The sequence below is a fragment of the Scyliorhinus canicula genome, chromosome 5 (assembly GCF_902713615.1).
Source record: "Scyliorhinus canicula chromosome 5, sScyCan1.1, whole genome shotgun sequence".
Classification (NCBI taxonomy): domain Eukaryota; kingdom Metazoa; phylum Chordata; class Chondrichthyes; order Carcharhiniformes; family Scyliorhinidae; genus Scyliorhinus; species Scyliorhinus canicula.
In genome coordinates, this window is record NC_052150.1 from 28664935 (window position 1) to 28684830 (window position 19896).

The following is a 19896-nucleotide window of genomic DNA, read 5'->3' on the forward strand; positions in this document are numbered from 1 at the left end:
AGTAGAAACCGGCGCTGCCCCGATATTGGCGTCGACACGGATTCTCCGCCCCATCACCGAACGCGATTTTGGTGTCGGGGAGCAGAGAATCCAGCCCAGGGTATTTGGTACTCTCTCACTGCAATGTTGTTGAGGCTTAGCCGATATCACTTGTTTTATATCTTCACCCATAGATAAAATAAACCCCACTGAATTTTGCTATCATTAATTCCCTTTTCATTTTATATTTTGCTGAGCGTGAACTAGGACAACATCTTGTTTTCCCTTAAGGCTGCCCTCTGTAGAACAAGACCAACAATTTAAATGGGTAGATGATAAAGTTGCAACGCAGTACCAGCGAGGTTACATCAAACAGCTGCCACTTTGAACAATTCTATAATGTGAATACTGCAGATTCTGGAAGCCTGAAATATGAGAAAATGCCGGAAACACTTGACACGTGAGACGCATTAGGAGGAGAAAGAAACAGTTGTTTTTTAAGAAATTTTTTTATTCAAGGCTTTTTACATATATACACAAAAATATCCAGAAGACCAAAGCATCAGCACGAGCAGGAAAACACAAATCCCCAACCTCCCTGACACCAACACCCCAACGCAAAGTGAACTTGACCTTCTCCAACTGCAGGAATACTGCCCGGTCACTTACCCACATCCCCGCCTTCGGCGGCTGCGAGTCCCGCCAATGCAACAAAATCCGTCTACGGGCTATCAGGGAGGTAAAGACAAAGACATCGGCCTCTCTCGCCACCTGGAATCCTGGGTCTTTCGACACACCAAATATCGCCACCTCAGGACTCGGGCCCACACCCAGAATCAAGGTCATAATATTCAAGAATCCCTGCCAGAACCCCCTCAGGTTTGGACATGCCCAAAACATGTGGATGTGATCCGCAGGCCCCCACGCACACCGGCCGCACCTATCCTCCACCCTGCAAACAACTGGCTCATCCTCACCACTGTATTGTTGGTCCTATGCACCACCTTAAACTGGATGAGGCTCAACCTCTCGACGAGGAAACGTTCACCCTCCAGAAGGTCTCTTCCCATGTCCCGGCACGCACCTCCTCTCCCAGCTACTCCTCCAAGTTACGTTTAACTTCCTCCACCGCAGCACCCTCCCTCTCCATTAATTCCCTGTGGATACCGACACCCTCCCCTCCCCTATTTTTTTTAACATTAATTTACGAGATGTGGGTGTCACTGGTTAGGCCAGCATTTATTGCCCATCCCTAGTTGCTCCTCAGAAGCTGGTAGTGAGTTGCCTTCTTGCCCTGCTGCAGTCCGAGAGGTGAGTTACTGCAGTGCATCTTGTAGATGGTGCACATGACTGCAACTGTTTGTCGATGGTGGAGGGTTGGAGGTTTGTGGAAGGGGAGCAATCAAGCGGTCTGCTTTGTCCTGGACGGTGTTGCTCTTCTTGAGTGTTGTTGGCGCTGTACTCACTCAGGGAAGTGGAGAGTATTCCATTACAGTCCTGACTTGTAGATGATGGAAAGACTTTGGGGGTCAGGAGGTGGACTCCTAGCCTTTTACCTGCCCTGGTAGTCACAGTATTAATATGGCTCATCCAGTTCAGTTTCTGATCAATGGTAACCCCCAGGATGTTGACTGTGGGGGATTCAGCAATGGTAATGGCATTGAATGCCAAGGGGCGGTGGTTAGATCCTCATTTGTAGAAGATGGTCATTACCTGGCACTTGTGTGGTGCAAATGTAACGTGTTGCTTGTCAGCTCAAGCCTGGATATTGACCAGGTCTTGCTGCATTTGGCCATGGACTGCTTCATTATCTGAGGAGTCGTGAATGGTGCTGAACATTGTGCAGTCATCTGCGGACATCCCCACTTCTGATGAAAGGAAAATCATTGATGAAGCAGCTCAGGATGGATGGGCTGAGGACACAACAATGAGGATCTCTTGCAGTGATATCCTGGAGTTGAGATGATTGACCTCCCATCACCACAACAATCTTCCTTTGTGCCAGGTATGACTCCAACAAGTGGAGAGTTTTCCCCGTGATTACCATTAACTCCAGTTTAGCTAGGGCTCCTTGATACCACACTCAGTCAAATGCTGTCTTGATGTCAAGGGCAGTCACTCTCGCCTCTCCTCTGGCGTTCAGCTCTTTTGTCCATGTTTGAACCAAGGCTGCAATGAGGTCAGGAACTGAGTTGTGCTGCCACCTCTGCTGGGTCTGGCCTGCTGATGAGACAGGACATACCCAGGAATAGTGATAATGGTGTCTGGGCCATTGTCTATAAGTTATGATTCTATATTTGTGACTATGTCAGGCTGTTGCTTAATTAGTCTGTGAGCGAACTCTTCCAACTTTGGCACAAGTCCCCGGATGTTAGTAAGGAGGACTTTACAGGGTCGACAGGGCTGGATTTGCCGTTGTCGTTTCCGGTGCCTGGTTCAATGCTGGATGGTCCGTCCTTTTCATTCCTTTTTTTGTGTTTTTGTAGTAGTTGAAAGTGGGTGGCTTGCTAGGCCATTTCAGAGAGCATTTAAGAGTCAACCACATTGTTGTGGGTCTTTAGTCACATCTAGGCCAGACCGGATAAGGGCGGCAGATTTCCTTCCCTGAAGGACATTAGTGTACCAGGTGGGCTTTAAACCATGTTTACATGATCATCATTAGAATTTTAATTCCCGACCTTGTTTTATTGAGTTGAAATTCCATCACATGCCGTGGCGGGATTTGAACCCGAGTTCCCAGATCATGATCCTGGGTCTCTGGTTTATTAGTCTGGCGACAATACCACTACGCCACCACCTCCCGTCTGACAACAACTTGTCCTGCCAACCCGGAGGCGGCAACTGAAAGAAAAAGTTAGAGATTTAACAGTTTATAAACAAGTGAAGCATCGCTATGACGCGCATTGGGATGTTTGGCTTATGTTAAAGGCACTAGTTGAATGCAAGTTGCTGTTGTTGAATGAAAATTAATTGTTTATATCCTTTACAGAGACAGCCAAATGGGATCTCAGGAAGAGCGACTGCGTTTAATGCTGGCCAAACAGCCGGGTTTTGTCCGAAACAAGTCAGCCGAGATGTTCAGTGAGTTTATTTACATTAAATTGTGACTATATTGGAATGTGCTTGATATTGGTATTGTAGTATGAATTTAAACCATAAAACAGTTTAAGGAAAGCCTAAAATGCATCATATATAGTTTTGAAGTGCATTTTAGCATTCATCTTAAAACTAAATTGGCAACGCTTTTGTGGCAATGTTTTTTGGAACTCAGTTTGCAAGAGGTCAGCAACAAAATTGCTGAAGGTAATTATTGCACCTGTAGACCATGAAGCAACCTTTTGATTCCACCAATTTTTAACAATATATTATAGGTTGGTCTCCTGTGCCGTTTGCTCAACTGTAAGTTGAACTCTCCTCTGTTATGAGGGGACAGTTATATTATGCTCAACATATCATTCTGAGCCAGGGGCCAGTTTAGCTCACTTGGTTAGACAGCTGGTTTGCGATGCAAGGAAAGGCTAGCAGCGTGAGTTCAATTTCCGTGCCGGCTGAGGTTATTCATGAAGGCCTTGCCTTCTCAACCTTGCCCTCAGGTTAAATCAGTAGGCTCTCTCTCTCAATTTGCCCCCCCCCCCCCCTCAAAAGGGAACGCAGACTATGGTCATCTAGAAGTATGGTGGCATTACTTTTACCAATAGCACTCTGCTGTGGTGGCATGGTTGACTCCTTTCTAAAGGTGCAAAGTTTAATTGTATTTCAGTTTGTATTTGAGTTAATATTAGATGAGTCAGAGTTTAGTTACTTTTCAGACAACAGATAAGCATTCCTGCCTTTTTCAATGTGACTAAAGACTGTTTTGTGTAGTCAAACAAACAGCATATAGTTGCACTGTAGCCAAATGTATCAGTTACACTTGATACCTACTTTACTTGACAATATTCAGCTCCAGACTTTATTTTGGTTACTGACTTGGATACAATGGGCGGGATTCTCTGATCCTGAGGCTAAGTGTTGACTCCGTTTCCCGACAACGCCAACATGGCCTCAGGATCAGCAATTCTGGCCCCTACAGGGGACCAGCACGGCACTGGAGCGACCCTCGTCGCTCCAGCCGCTGATCCCAGCGTCAACTGGACGCCGTGGGGTCCGTGCATGCGCAGTGGCACCGGCGCCAACGAGCTCATGCGCAGTGGCTTCCTTCTCCGCGCTGGCTCCGACGCAACATGGTGTAGGGCTACAGAGGCCAGTGTGAAAGAAAGGGCCTCGGTCGCTGGCCAAGCCACATGTATCAAAATAGGTTACAGCAAATAAACACCCTAGGAAGCATACTTCTCATCAATCAACTATACAGTCTGTACAGAGTTTTTCCCTTTTCTCAAGACCCCGGCGCGACGAGCAGTTCCTCAAACATGGTCTCTATTAGTAACTATTTACTTACCAATCCAAATCTTGTCACATATTGCAACCCGCAAATGTGTACAGCTTTTATTGCCGCTCTGCGACATCTCCTCTTTTTGTTTGCGTCAACTGATCAAAAACAATAAAGCGTCAAAAAGAGAAACACTGGGGGGAAATCCCCTGTTTTTGAGCCTAAATGCAGCCGATTTCCATCGGTGTTTTTCCAGCTGGCCGGAACAGCAGAATCCCGCACCAGATTCAGGATTTGGAACCCCACTAATCATGCACAAGCGAGTTGCCCGCAGACTCTCCTGGCGATCCGGCAACTGATTTGTCTGCCACCCCCCACCCCCTCTTCCCCGGTCGACTGACAGGTCCTGCCACGATATTTAAACACCAGTCCAGCGCACTCTTCAGCTCACCTTTCTTCACCAGACCAAACAGGATGTCAGCAACTGAGAGGGAAAAAGCTGGCAGCATCAAGAAAAAAGTCTGTTCCTCGAAGAACAAAAGTAAAGGTGAGGGATAGCATAGAGGGTAGGGGAGATTAACTGATAAAGATGTCATGGAATTAAAGGCATAGGGATTAGTACTGGTTGTGCAAAGAATAAAAGCATCTGTCCAGAGTGAATGTGAATGGCCGTTGCTCTCACACTGATGTCTTCGAGCATGCTGCAGTGTTCCAATGAAGCCCAACACAAACTTGAGGAACAGCACCTCATCTTCCAGTTCAGCATATTACAGCTTTCTAGTCTCAACATTGAGTTCAACAATTTCAGATCATGAACTCCGTTCCCCCATTTTGATTATTTTTTTTTGTTTTGCCACGTGCCATTCTGAATCTTGTTTCTCATGGTTCTGCTTTTGAATAGAGCTGTTCATTATTCTTCCATTCACACTCGCTCTCTGGACAAATGCTTTGGAATGAGAGCCCTCTTTACACCTCTCCTGATTTTTATTTCCAGCGACTTCAATCAGAATAAGTGTAAAATGAAATACCTCCATTCCAAAGTCGAGAACAACCTCAGAGTTGCCTTGCGCTGTCCCCTTCCATCGCTCCCCAATCTTGAGGCAGTTGAGGTTAGGGAAGGAAAATAGTCAGCATTTAATCACGTGACTGTCAAATGTAATGTATTAAAACCATTGTTGCACTCTGTCCCAAAGTCAAAGCAAAACAGCAACCCATCAACCAGCCGGGACAACCAAGTTGTTCAAGCAGCAAACGGCCAAACCGACAGCATTCAAAAGAGCGAGGACATGGGAATGACAAGAGTCTTTCTGTATTTAAACAAGTTGAAAGCCACCCCAGCTCCACACACACGTCTTCTGGGCGCCCTGCAACCAGAGGTGGGAAACAGCCTGTTCAAAGGCCCAGGCCCTTTGTAAGTCACTCCCATCCAGCAAGTGGCGATAATGAAACATCTGAAGTAAGGGTTCAAGGAAACCCAAGAGGTGAGCAAGTTCCAGACTTCATAACAGAGTTATTAATTTATTTTGAAAGAACCACTTTAGTTCCATTGACACTGTCAAACATATTTCTAAGATTGAAAGTCAAAAGCAGTTCGGAAGCCTACTTCCAAAACCTTGAATGGAGAAATAAAGAGGCTTTCACTTTGTTAGGTCTCCTTGAAGTACAGTCATTGTTGTAAGGAAGGGAAACCTTGCCACTAATTTACTGAGTGAGTTCCCATAAATAGCAATGGGGTAGTAACCAGATACACCAGGATGGATTCTCCATTTCGGCGGCTGAGTGCTGGATTACATGGAGAATTCCTGGGCGTTTTACGATGCCAAAATCGGCACCGCTACCTCACTGATTCCTGGACCGGTGAGGGGCTAGCAGCGGAGCTTGGTGAAACTCCAGGCTCAGGCGCTGAGAATGGCCAGGTCCCTGGCCGCGCATGCGCAAGGCGATGACCTGCAGCAGTCACGCCATACAACATGCCGTGTGCAAAACCGACCTGCCATCCTTGACCCCACAAGCCACCCCTCACCAGTCCACCCAGCCCTCACGGAAGCCCCCCCCAGATGGCGGCACAGATCACGGCCGAGTGTACGGTGCTGGACACGGTCTGCAGCTGCCACGCAGGGTTGTCGACCGCTGAGACCACACGTCAACCGCACGTTTGAGAAACCCGCCCATCGGGGGAGGAGCATCACTGGAGGGCCTTCCGATGATGCGCCAACGCCATTGCAATGGCACGTGACGCTATTATGCTACTTCCGCAGGGATGGAGCATGGCTGATTGGCGTCAAACCAGCGGTGCCCCCGATTTGGGCGTCGGAGCCCATTCTGTGCCCGATCGCCGATTACCATATCAACGTCGGGCAACGGAGAATCCCGGCCATTATTTTTGTGATAACAGGTGAGAGTTCTTGGGATAATGCTACACTGCTTTTCTCCAAAAGCAGATGAGCCTCAGTTTAACATCCCATCTGAATGAATTAAGCTAGTGTTTCCCAAAGTATATGTGAGAGTACTGCAGCTGGTCCATGCAAACGTAAAATACACTTGCGTAAACCCCATATGTATCATAATCGATGTTACATTACTATTCGCAATGTCATTTGCATCACAAACATCCTTGTGCAATATAATCCGCAATGTATTTGTGAGTGTGCATCATAAACTTTTAGAAATAGCTGCATTTTTCATACCTGTTGAAGTATAAGGTTCACTCCCCTCAGCCGTATGTTATGTAAAAAATAATGTTTAAAACTGCTTGTGTACATTGTGGTCCGCATAAGCTTTTGATGACAAATATGGTCCGCGAAAAGGAAAAAGTTGGGAACATGTTGAGCTAAGTTACCTTTTTATATTTAAATGTCAGGACGGCGAGGTGTGGGTCAAAGACGGCATCCACCACAGCAAGTGCAAAATTGGCTGGAGTGTGTACCCTCAAGGGATATGTCTGAGCGCCGTGACCCGCCTGAGCATCGCATGAGAAAGCCCAAGACATATGGAAGTCAGCCTAACCTGCTTGATTCCTTCATAAGTGGAAGTGTGGAAAATGAGACACAAAGACAGCAACAGAAACAACAAAGTAGGCGAGGGGTGGTCTATATAACTTGAACATTTGTGGGTGGGAAGGAGCGGTATAGAATGTGAAAATGTTAAGATTAAAGACCTAAACATAGTTATTTTATGAGCTTGAATTTCTGTTCTGCCTTTCCTGAACTAACTGCCAATTAAGTATTTTTGCAACAGCGATTACGCAGACAGAGCTTTGGTTTAGTGTCTAATTTTGTGTCTGCACAGAGCACTGCATGATTATGTGTTCAAGTATCTGGAGCAGTGATGGGCCACATCTGGGTTCTGAGTGCGGCCCATGAGACATTTTGTTGACTGTTGCCCAAGCGCAGGGTTGCCACATTCCACTGGTTTCCCATGTGTAGTTTTTATTCTTAGCGGTATTATTGAAATGATTCGCACGTAAGGCAAGGCAAGTGAAGTGAGGTGCATGCTGATTGCTCACAACACTGTGAGCGCCATGCACGCACTCTGCATCCAAAGTCTGAATTCTTCTTTTGTTTTACCATTTGAAGTTGATAGTTCTATTAATATATAAGGATTTTCTATAAAACATTATGAAATAATCAACGTGTATAAAATGCAATTAACCTTGTTCATGTGGTCATGGTTAATGCACAAGCCTGATTTCAATCTTGCGGCCCACTGAGGTGAGGGAGGATCATGTGAGTGGCCATTCACTAGCCTAGGTTGCCCATCACTGATCTGGAATGTGACCTGAACCTGAAACCTTCTGATTCAGAGGCTAGGGAGTTACCATTGAGCCATGAGGAAATCAATATCACAGATATTGTCAGCCAATAGGCTTTCACTTACCTGCTGGCATAAAATGTGACACTTATTTGTAATGATTTAATTCACACTTAATTTGCACCTTCCTATGTTGCTTAATTCATTTCTAGCAGTTTAAAGTGCAGAAGCCATTTAGTTATCAAACATAGACTATGCTAGGATGTTGAGTATATAAATCCCAACTTTATACGTTTTATGATCCACTAATGCACTGTTCGGAATTATCTCTTGCACCCAGTGTAACATTTGCACTGTGCACCATTCTTCCTTTCTGCTGTTTCAATGAAATACTCTGATGTTTGGTACTTGCACTAATGACAGAGAAATTCCCATTGATGATGATTATGCTTCAGTAAGGCCAAAGCTAAGATAGAAGATACATGTTACTTAAAAAAAAAAAAAAATTCTTAAGACATTGGTGTTGCAGGCAATAAGACCTAAGCTATATTTTTAAATTCCAGGACACACAGAGGGACACCGAGGGAGGCACCCGCAGAAACCGCAACACATGCAAAATAGGTCCAAAGATGTCACCGAAAAGAACAGATCTGAACGACGTGACCAATCGCAGCATCGCAGGAGAAATCCCAATCATTACGGAAGTCAGCCTAACCTGCTTGACTTGGCGGTGAACGAAACTCAAAGACAGCAGAAACCACGAGGTCAGCAAAGTGTGGTCTATAAACCTGAAATTTGAGGGTGAAGAAGAACAGTATGGAATGTTAAAATATTGCTATCAAAGGGATAAGTACTTGGGCCGGGATTTTCCCATCCCACCAGAGGCAGGCGTCGTCACGTGTGAGATGCAAAAGTTTGGAGGACAGCCAAAAGTCTGTTCACTTTTGTCAACTCTCCAAATTGTCCTTAAGACCATTAGACATAGGAGCAGAATTAGGCCATTTGGCCCATCGAGTCTGCTCCACCATTCGATCATGGCTGATATGTTTCTCATCCCCATTCACCTGTCTTCTCCCCATAACCCCTGATCCCCTTATTAATCAAGAACCTATCTATCTCTGTCATAAAGACACTCAATGATTTGGACTCCACAGCCTTCTGCGGCAAAGAGTTCCACAGATTTACCACCTGGCTGAAGAAATTCCTTCTCATCTCAGTTTTAAAGGATTGGCCCTTCATCCTTTCAATCTGAGGCTGTGCCTTTTGGTTCTAGTTTTTCCTACGACTGGAAACATCCTCTCCACATTAGATTGGATTGGATTTTGTTTATTACCACATGTACCAAGGTACAGTGAAAAGTATTTTTGTGCGAACTGCTCAACAGATCATTAAGTACATGAAAAGAAAAGGAAATAAAAGAAATGCATAACAGGATAACACACGTACGCAATGTAACTAAATAAACCGATATCGGGTGAAGCATATAGGGGTGTAGTGTTAAGGAGTTCAGTTCATAAGAGGGTCGTTTAGGAGTCTGGTAAAAACAGGGAAGAAGTTGTTTTTGAGTCTGTTTGTGCGTGCTCTCAGACTTTTATATCTCCTGCCCGATGGAAGAAGTTGGAAGAGTGAGTAAGCCAGGTGGGAGGGGTCTTTGATTATGCTGCCCGCTTTCCCCTGGCAGCAGGAGATGTAGATGGAGTCAATGGATGGGAGGCAGGTTCGTGTCATGGACTGGACTGTGTTCACGACTCTGAAGTTCCTTGCGGTCCTGGGCCGAGCAGTTGCCATACCAGGCTGTGATGCAGCCCGATAGGATGCTTTCTATGGTGCATCTGTAAAAGTTGGTAAGAGCTAATGTGGACATGCCAAATTTCCATAGTTTCCTGAGGAAATATAGGCGCTGTTGAGCTGTCAGCCACAGGAAAACCCCACCCTCAGTTTCGTTTGCCATTAACTACAGGCAAATTTAAAATGAGGAAAAAGAAGCTTACGTTTCCACAGCGCCTTTCACGATCTCGGATATCCCAAAAATCATTGCAGGCAACCAAGTACTTCTTGGAGAAACATGGCAGTCAGTTCAATCGCAAACACAATTTCACAGCAGCAATGAGAAATTGGCACAGTCATGTGTTCCTGTTTCTTTGGTTGAGGGATAAATGTCAGCCAGGACACCGAGGAGAACTCCCCCATAATGTTTCCAACAGCATAGTGAGATTATTTTAATATCCACTTTAGCATCCCCTCTGAAGGACCGTGCACAGAATTCAAATGTGAACTTGGATTATATGCTCAAGCATCTAATGTGTTACTCGAACTCACTGATCCAGAGTCTAGAGAGCCACTGCTGAGCCTGACTGACACTCGGTATTGGAGATGAGGGAGGGTTTGCTGATCAAACATTAGGTGCGCGATTCTTCCGACGCCCACGCCGGGTGGGAGAATCGCGGGAGTGCCGGGCGATTCACGCCACGCCGCCCTGGCACCCGCAGGTGATTCTCCCACCCCCCACCACCCCAAAACGCCGTGTTACGTTTTGCGACAGGCCGCTCAGAGAATCGCCACTCCGGTCGAGCGGCGATTCTCCGGCCCGAATGGGCCGAGTGGCCTGCCTAATCCAACCGGTTCACGCTGGCGCCAACCACACCTGGTTGCTGCCGGCGTGAACAGCGCGCGACAGCTGTGTGTGGGGCCTGTGGGGAGGGGTGGGCGGGAGGATCAAGCACCAGGTGGGTGCTCAGGAGGGGTCTGTCCCGCAATCGGTGCCCACCGATCATCGGGCCGGTGTCTCTGAAAGACGCACTCTTTTCCCTCCGCCGTCCCGCAAGATCACTCCTCCATATCTTACGGGGTGGCGGAGGGGAGGACGGCAACTGCGCATGCGCGGGTGACGTAATTTAGCCGCGGCCGGCTGCGACATTTACGCGGCGCCGCTTTGACGTGGGCATCAAGGCGCGTTATTGACGTGGCGCCTCTCCTAGCCCCCTGGGGGTGGGAGAGTAGGGGGCGAGGAGCAGCCTCCGACGTCAGAGTGAAACACTCCGGGCGAAATTCTCCCCCCCCCACGACGGGTGGGAGAATAGGGGGAGGGCCTTCCCGACTTTTTTGACGCCCTCCCGCTATTCTCCCCGCCCCCCCCCCCCCCCCCCCCCCCCCCCCCGCCGAAATCCCGACAAGAATCGCTGCCGCCGTTTTTTTACGGCCGGCAGCGATTCTCAGCTGTTAGAAGGGCCGAAGTCCCAGCCCTTTCCGACCTTTTTACGAACGGCAAACACACCTGGTCCTGCCGTTCGTAAAAACGTCGTGACAAACTCGCAAAAAATAACCATGGCACCGATTGGCACGGCAGTACCACGGCCGTGCCAAGGGTGCCATGGGCCCGCGATCGGTCGGCACCGATCGCGGGCAGCGGGCCCGATGCCCGCGCACTATTTGTCCTTCCGCCGCCCCGCAGTATCAATACGCGGGGCGGCTGAGGGGCAACCCGGCCCGCGCATGCGCGGGTTTCACGCAAAAACGCGATGACGTCACCCGCGCATGCGCGGGTGGAGTCTTCCCACCTGCGCATGCGCGGCTGACGTCATATGACGCGTCAGCCGGCGCTAACTCCGGCAAGCGGGCTTAACGATTTTCGTTAAGCCCGACTTGTCGGAGCCTCCGACGTCGGGCTGCTAGCCCCGACAGGGGACCAGAATCGGTCCCCCGTCGGGAAGGGGCGCGCTGCCGTAAAACCCGCCCGGGTTTTACGGCAGTTTTACGATTTCTCCCGTTTTGGGAGAATTTCGCCCTCCGGTTTTCACTCCGGCGTCGGCAGTTTGTCTCCCTTTGGGAGAATTGCGCCCTAGACTTCCATTTTCCTGCTGGCAAAGAATGTGACAGATGGGCTGGATGAGCAGTCCACCCCCATTCCATTCAAATGATCTAATGATTTCTTACAAGTCACAGTAAAATGTAAATTAAGTGCTAATGTTGCTTAATTCAATTTAGTGGGTAATTTTTTTTTAAGACCAAAAATCTTCAATTCCCAAGAATAAACTATACCATAACTGTGAGCATATTAGTATCAGGTTGATGGATTTTATGATCCACTTATGCACTGATCTGACAGATCTCACACACCCAATGTAACATTTGCATGTGTAAACTATGCACCATGCTTCATTTCTGGTGTTTCACTGAAACATTCTAATATACTAATGGACAGAAACGCCCAGTGATAGTGGTTTTGCTTCAATAAGAACAAGGTAAGATGGAAGATGCTACGTTTAAAAAGCAAAGAAATTCTTGTGATATGGATGCCACTGTCTCAAGGCTGTTGTGTATTCCTGTCTAGTTGCCCGTCGAGAAGGCGGTGTTAAGCTTCCCCCTTGAGTTGCTTGGCTCCGTGTGGTGACGGTGTTTCTGTTGGGTAGGGTAGGAGTTTGACCCAGCGACACTGAGGGAGTAGCGATTCGATATCTAGATTAGGGTGGTGTGCGATTTGGGGGTGATGCTGTTCCCTCGCCCTTAAGGCTCTATTCTTCTAGGTGGTGGAAATTGTGGGTTTCAGAGGTGCTGCTGAAGGAGTCTTGGTGAGTCGCAGCAGCCTGCGAGTCATCCACACTGCAGCCACGGTTCACTCACGGTGTAGCGGGAGTAGATGCATAAGTGGGCGGAGGGCTTTCCGATCAAACTAATTTGTTTTGGTCGCTATGGTTGAGCATCATAACGTCATAATACCAACAAATTTTGTAACAGCATATTCTGTTTCGCTTCCAATTTCAGGTAGACAGCCGTTCACTCGAGGAAGGGGAAGAGAGAACCACCACACTAGCCGTGAAAGTTATTCACAACGGCCTGGGAGTCAAACCTGTGACAAGCTGGGACAACGAAAATTCACGCACACTTCTAGAACCAATCAACCGCACCAACATGCTCAACCGTCTGCAGCTGCAGCCAGTAAACCTGTTCAACATAAGCAATGGAGGATAGACAGCCGAGAACTCGAGTGTCTATCTGTGCTGGCACCAGCAAACATTATAACCAGATTGGCCTCTCCAAGAAGTGGGCTCACAGACTTCCTAAATCAGGCTAATCCTGACAAAAACTTGATTGTGTCCTTTCTGAAAGTTCTTTGTTTAGCATTCAAATGCCAATCCAGTCGACACAATTTACATTACCTCCTAGAGCTCATTAAGACCTCCATGTTTCTGAAAAGCATCCTTCCCGAATTTGTCGTCAGTGCTCAGACTGAAGTGTTGCCAGAGGCACATTTGGAAAACTCTGCTAACCTTGCTTCTACCGTCAAGTTGCTCTGTGAGCTGATTACTGTCTACCCTGCCAGCGCATTTTTGGAAGTGTCGCTTCTAGCTGCATTGGTGCAGTCGACTTCAACCTACCTGCAGTCCATTGGCTTCCCTGCCTCGACAGAAACTAGGGAGAACTTGGGAAACCTGCAGCAGATGATCGCAACTCTGCAGGACAAAAAGCGAGATGGGAGTTTGAAATCCGATAGCTACAACTACTTCACTGGGCCTGAGGTGGGAGACTTTAGAAGCATTTCAATATATCCAACCTATGATGACATTCATTTAATCAATAAGCCTTACGTTAGACCCAATATTGTCACTGGAAAATACCCAGACACTGCCACGTACCTTGACATACACTTTCGTCTACTCCGAGAAGACTTTGTTCGTCCATTAAGGGATGGCATTTCCAAATTGTTGACCTGTAACCAGAAGGACCTGAAGAACAACAAAATAGATGACATCAGAATTTATTTTGATGCACATATTCTAGGCCCACTGTGCACACGTAGTGGTGTCTTCTTTCAGGTTCAATTTGATGTAAAGTTGCTAAAGTTTGTTCGATGGGAGAGCTCTAAACGGCTACTGTTTGGATCTTTTCTTTGCCTATCTAAAGACAACTTTGATACTATGTTGTTTGCAACAGTGGCAAACAGAGGCATTGAAGAACTGAAAAGCGGTATCATCACGCTCAGCTTCATTGAAGAAAGCCGGCATCGGCTGGTGGACATCAAGTCGAGCGACTCTTTTCTCATGGTTGAAACAACTGCATACTTTGAAGCATACCGCCATATTCTGGAAGGTCTGAAAAACATTAAAGACAATGAGTTACCCTTTCAGAAGTACTTTGTCGAGTGCCAGACTCAAATTGCGGAACCAAAATATCTAAAATGTGGTTATCAAAACTATACACTCGAGCCTTTGATGAACGAAAAAATGCTTAAAAGACCAATGCAGTCCAACTTGACAATGTTCAACCTGTTGAACATTAGCAGTGATTTCAATGTGCGTGATTTTGGAAAGTGGCCTTCCAAAGAAAAATTAAAGCTTGATGTATCCCAAATGCGAGCCATACAAACGGCTGTAACCAAAGAGCTTGCTATTATCCAAGGTCCGCCAGGAACAGGTAACATGGTTTTAAACTCTTCATTTGGAATGGGTTCTGGACCATAATAGAAAGAACTTGCATTTATATTGAACCTTTGACTCTCTCAGGAAGCCCCAAAATACCTCACTGAAATACACTCCCCTTTGTGTCGGCAAACACAGCAGCTAATTGGTGCACAGCCAGCCCCCACAAACAGCAGGGAAATAAATGGACAGAAAAACTCCTTCACTGATGTTGGTTGAGGGATGAGTGTTGTCAAAGACACTGGGGTGAGCTCCCCAGACTTATTACTAGAGGGTCAACTTTTCCTAACACTCAGCTGGATCTTGGTTTGAGCGACCTGTCAGAAAAAAAGCTGAGGCCTAACTGAAATACATAAATGGGGGTTCAACTGGCATTGTCAAGATGTCCAGTGCCAGTCGTTTGTCAGGCAGTGCTACGATCACTATTCTCTTAGCCCGCCAACATAAAAGGGGAAAGAGAGGTCATGCAGCGGCCATTTAAAGAAATGTTCAGTTGCCGCCACAAAAGCTGAAATCTAGCCAGCTGGCACTCATTGTTCTTTCCTCCCCCAAGAGTTTTAAAGCAGAAAGGTTTAAATTGTAGAATTTACAGTGCAGAAGGAGGCTATTTGGCTCATCGAGTCTGCACCAGCCCTTGGAAAGAGCACCCAACTTAAGCCCATGCCTCCAATCTATTCCAGCAACCCCACCAAACCTTTTGGACACTAATGGGCAATTTAACATGGCCAATCCACCTAACCAGCACATCTTTGGTCTGAGGGACGAAACCGGAGCACCCGGAGGAAACTCACGCAGACACGGGGAGAAAGTGCAAACTCCACACAGACAGTCCCCCTAGGCCGGAATTAAACCCGATCTCTGGAGCTGTGAGGGCAGCAGTGCTAACCACCGTGTCACCCTTCTATCAGTTCATCCCCTCTCGGCTGTGCAGAGTATTACCCACCTGCTTAAATCTGCTAGCCCAGAAGAACTCCTTTCCATTTTAAGGCCTGTGTTGAGCATCTGTCTATATGTGGTATGTTGATGATGTTTTATTTGATAGCATACTTGTGAAGTGCCACAGGACATTTTATTAATACTGCCGTATAAACGCAAGTTGTTAAGAAACAGCAAGATTAATGCTTTCAGTCCTTCACCCAAATCTAGTCTCCTGATGACTGTATTGGGCACAACCAGCTTGCTTTGTATTCTAATCATTCAGTTTTTAAAAATGAATGTGTATCTTTTATTAATGGCTGTGTTTTATGGTTTGCAGGGAAGACCTTTTTGGGACTGAAGGTTGTCAAGGTTCTTCTGGCTAACATGGATATTTGGCAGGCTGCTGGTGCTTCTCCCATTTTGGTGGTCTGCTACACAAACCATGCACTGGACCAGTTCTTGGAAGGTCAGGGGCTCCAACTATTTTAATAAGCAAAAAGTAAACAAGATCAAATTAACTGGGGGATCAGTTAAAGGGACAGTCCCAAATGGAAACTGTCTTAAACAAAGAACGAATCACAAAGGACACTTAACGCAACAAATCAAAATGTGATTTATGGGGGCGACAAGACACCCCAGCTCCTGTAGTGCCCAACGTGCATGCAAGGTTTAGAGGCTGCCCGTGGACACCCCATGCTCCTGCTCTAGGCTCACCCAGCGATCAGGGACTCCAATATGCAGCAGACAATTAAGGCAGTTTATCACCATTTGTTAAAGTTGGAGTGGTGCTATAATTGATAAATGTGGGTCTGTTGTTCCAATTTCTGCCAGCAATGTAACCTGGTGCTGATGCTAATTCCACACTGGTGACACAAGTTTCTGCTTAGGTAGTTGCAGGGTCAGAGGCCAGTTGGCTAGATTGCTGGAGTGTGGTTCCGAGTAATGGCAACAGCCTGTGTTTGATTTTCCCTCTGGCTAAGGGAGACTTGGACGTCACCCTGCCCCTGAGGATGGAAGGCCACTACCATTGATCGAAAGTGGCAAGAACACAGCTTGGGATGAAGCATCAACAGCCAATGAACCAAAAACCTGCCGTCTGGCTGAGTGCACACAAATGAATGAGGTTGGAGGGGAACCAGGGATAAAGGGTAGCGAGCTTTGCTCCATCTCCCATCAACCTTCACGTTCTAGGGTGGGGACGCACATTTATTGTCTATTCCTACTTGCTCTTGTAGATTGACTAAATGAAATAGCTCGTAAGATCACTGCAGTGAGCAGCTAAGAGTTAATAGACCAGATCAGGTGTAGTTTCCTTCCTTTTGAATAATTTTGATGATGACTCTCCCGGTTTATTTTTCTTTGAATTTTCAAACGTATTTTTGTAAGGGGCAATGGAAGGAGTCCACGAGTTGTAGGGAAAAACAAACTTATTTTTATTTAACACGTTGACTATATACACAGCTCCAGTATCTCCCTACTGGGTCTTATCTAGTCCGTGCATGAATGGCCAACTCTATTTATACAAAGTTAGGGATCCCCCGCTCTCATATTGGGGGAGCTTGTATTCCGCAAGCTCCACAGGCAAGTGGCTCACCCCTACCCCTTAAGACCTGTGCGGGTTATAACACGTGTGTCAAACAACATTTGGAAGTGCTGTTTGCAGTTGTCGTAGAGACTGCTCTCTTAGTCTTTTGAGTCAAAAAGAAACCTTGAATCAAATGATTTCTGTCATTTTAGGGATCCACAAGTTTCTGGACACAGGGTTGGTCAGAGTTGGAGGAAGGAGTGACAGTAAAACACTGTCCAAATTTTCTTTGAACACGCTAAGAAGGGAGGTAAACTTCAGGAAAGTTCTGCCAGGCTATCTGAAAGGCACACATACTGCGGTGAGTTTGACAAATCAATGTTTACACTTGAGGTGCACGCATATAAAATAATCAGAGTGGAAACAGGCATTCGCATCCCACTTTCATTGAGTGGGATCTGAAAACTTGCATTTATACAAACCTCTGAAAACATCAGGATCTCACAGAACACATTGCAGCCAATTAAGTCGTTTTCAATTGTTGGGGACGAGTTTGTGGCCACGTTGTGCCAAGAGAGAGCCCTACACAGCTGGTAGATCCCGGGCGAGGCCTTTCGCAGGCTTCCCGGCAGCCTTCATGGCTTCACTCACAAACAGCAATGAGCTAAATTACTAGATAATCTATTTTAATGATGTTCATTGAGAGGTCAGTATTGGTCCGGACACTGGACAGCACTCATCAGCTCTTTGAAGTAGTATCACAGGTATCTTTACGTTAACCTTATGGTGCATTACAGCATCAAATTTCAATATGCAATGTAATAAAAATATGAGTAACTCCCTTAGTTTTGAAAGGCATCTGCTTCATATTGAATTGAAGAAAGATTTTTTTTCCAAGTTCTCTCTCCTTCCCCTCTTCCTTCTCCTCTCTCACCCCCCCCCCCCCCCCTCCTCCTCCTCCTCCATTTCTTCCTCCACTCTCCTCACCCCTTCCTCCCTCCATTTCCCGCCCCTCCCTCTGTCATTTGCTTTCTCATCCCTCTCTGTTGGTCGCCACCCCTTTCTCATTCTCCCACTCTTCCCTCTCCATCCATCCCTCTCTCTTTCACTGCTGCCACTACTCATCTCTCCTCTCCGTCCCTTACCTCTCTCCCACCCCTCCTGCCGCTCTCCATGCCTTCGCTCTCTTTCCCTGTCTCTCTCTTTCCACAGTTCATCGCTCCCCTCCTCCATTTCCTGTGTCTCATGCCACTACATAATTTTGAATACTTCTATGAAACCCCACCTTAACCTTCTCTGCTGTGATTATTTTGGCTTGTGGCAGTGTTAAAGTCCTGGGGGGAATGGTGCAAAGGATGTAGTGAGCTTTCCTCACATTATCTTAAAGCTGTGATGTCTTATTCTATTCCTGTAGCTGATCGAAGAAAGGGAAGGGATCCAGAGGACAATTGAAATGTTAGCCGCATCATTGGAAGCAAGTGAGAATGGTGTACTTCAGATGTACACTTTAGCTGAACACGTTACTCCGAAACACTTGAAGAGTTTGCAGGTGGGAATGTTAAGAGTCCAGACTTTCATATACATGTGCAAACAGGAAATTCATTTTTTTAAATCTTAACTAATTATCACATGGAGAGATATCACTGGTTCCTCCTTTTCTTCTCAAGCCTCCATGCCAGAGACTGCTCCCCTTCTCATTAACCCATGCCACATCCCCCCCCCCTCTCTTTCTCCGATCTAGCCAAGAGTGCAGGAGGAACTCTGTAAGAGTACATCATAATGCAACTGAAAGCTGAATCTCTCTTACATTGTCTAGTATTAATTGTTGATGTGTTTGGATTCCTGTCAAGTTGCAGCCTTTTGAAATTGGTGTTAATTTATTTTGTTTGCATCATAATTTTTAGGTAATGTTTTGCAAGAGATGTTCCCTTGGGTTCAGCATTCCAGACCATTCTCATAAGTGAGCCTTGTGTTAATGTTAAATGTTTGTATATGATGGAGGAATAATACAGCAGCTTGTCTTTTACCTTCAGTAAGTTAATTCTGCATCCAGCTTGGCAGAGTTACAAGCTCCTTGTCATTTCCCCACCACAACTGTTCCAGTTGTGTCCATTTATACTCTTTTGGAGTTTGAGGCAATAACCATTGTCTGTCTTTAGTGTAACAATGCAATTGCCAAAGCATGCGTTTGCTGATGTATTGACACCTATCCCCTAAAGAGCAGCACAATATCTGGGTGTGGTGAGATGCTTCATGTCTTCACTAGGTGGCATTATCTGACTGTAGCCCAGAGAATAAACCAACAGTCAACTTTGTTTAAACTTAACTAGGTAAACAGTGACACCATCAGTACAACATAAACCTGACATTGATTTTAGCACAGTAAAACATCACAAAGCTCTTCACAGAAGCATAATCAAACTAAATTTGCACTGAGTCAGCAAAAGAAGATATTAGGAATGGGGACCACAATCTTGGGAAAAGAGGGAGGCTTTACGGAATGTCTTAAAGCAGGGTGGGGAAAGAGATGCTGCTAGGTTAAAAGAGGGGATTCCGGAGTTTAGGGCCGAGATCACTGAAGGTACGGCCACTAATAATGAGCCAAAAGGAGTGGGGGTTGCGTATGAGGCCAGAGATGGCTTAAAGGATTGCAGGGTTTGAGGAGGTTACAGATAACAGGAGTAGTAATGTCATTTTAACACAAGCATAAGAATTCTAAACTTTAGTTGGTGGACCAGAAGCCAATGTAGGTCAAAGGTGATGGATGAAGAAGGCTTTGTGCGTATTAGGATAATGTCAAAACAGTTCATTTTCATTATTAATAAACTTCCTTAATGTCTAGAAACGATGTATTGTGCTAACTCTCAATTTTAAGCTGTGACTTGAAATGGGGTTGCTAACTCATGTGGCTATTAGCGACCACAGAGTCCTCTGGCCAG

General features: G+C 46.3%; 1 protein-coding gene across 1 annotated transcript in view; it reads left to right on the forward strand.

Moving 5' to 3' along the window:
- Nucleotides 1–19896, forward strand: part of LOC119965877 (NFX1-type zinc finger-containing protein 1-like) — a 70011-nt gene that overhangs the window by 16173 nt on the left and 33942 nt on the right. The window contains exons 2-9 of the mRNA XM_038796826.1: nt 2969–3060; nt 5542–5829; nt 7209–7421; nt 8662–8862; nt 12860–14509; nt 15770–15898; nt 17170–17318; nt 18372–18506. Of these exons, the coding sequence (XP_038652754.1) occupies nt 2979–3060; nt 5542–5829; nt 7209–7421; nt 8662–8862; nt 12860–14509; nt 15770–15898; nt 17170–17318; nt 18372–18506 (2847 nt within the window). The 5' untranslated portion in view covers nt 2969–2978. The remainder of the gene's footprint in view (nt 1–2968; nt 3061–5541; nt 5830–7208; nt 7422–8661; nt 8863–12859; nt 14510–15769; nt 15899–17169; nt 17319–18371; nt 18507–19896) is intronic.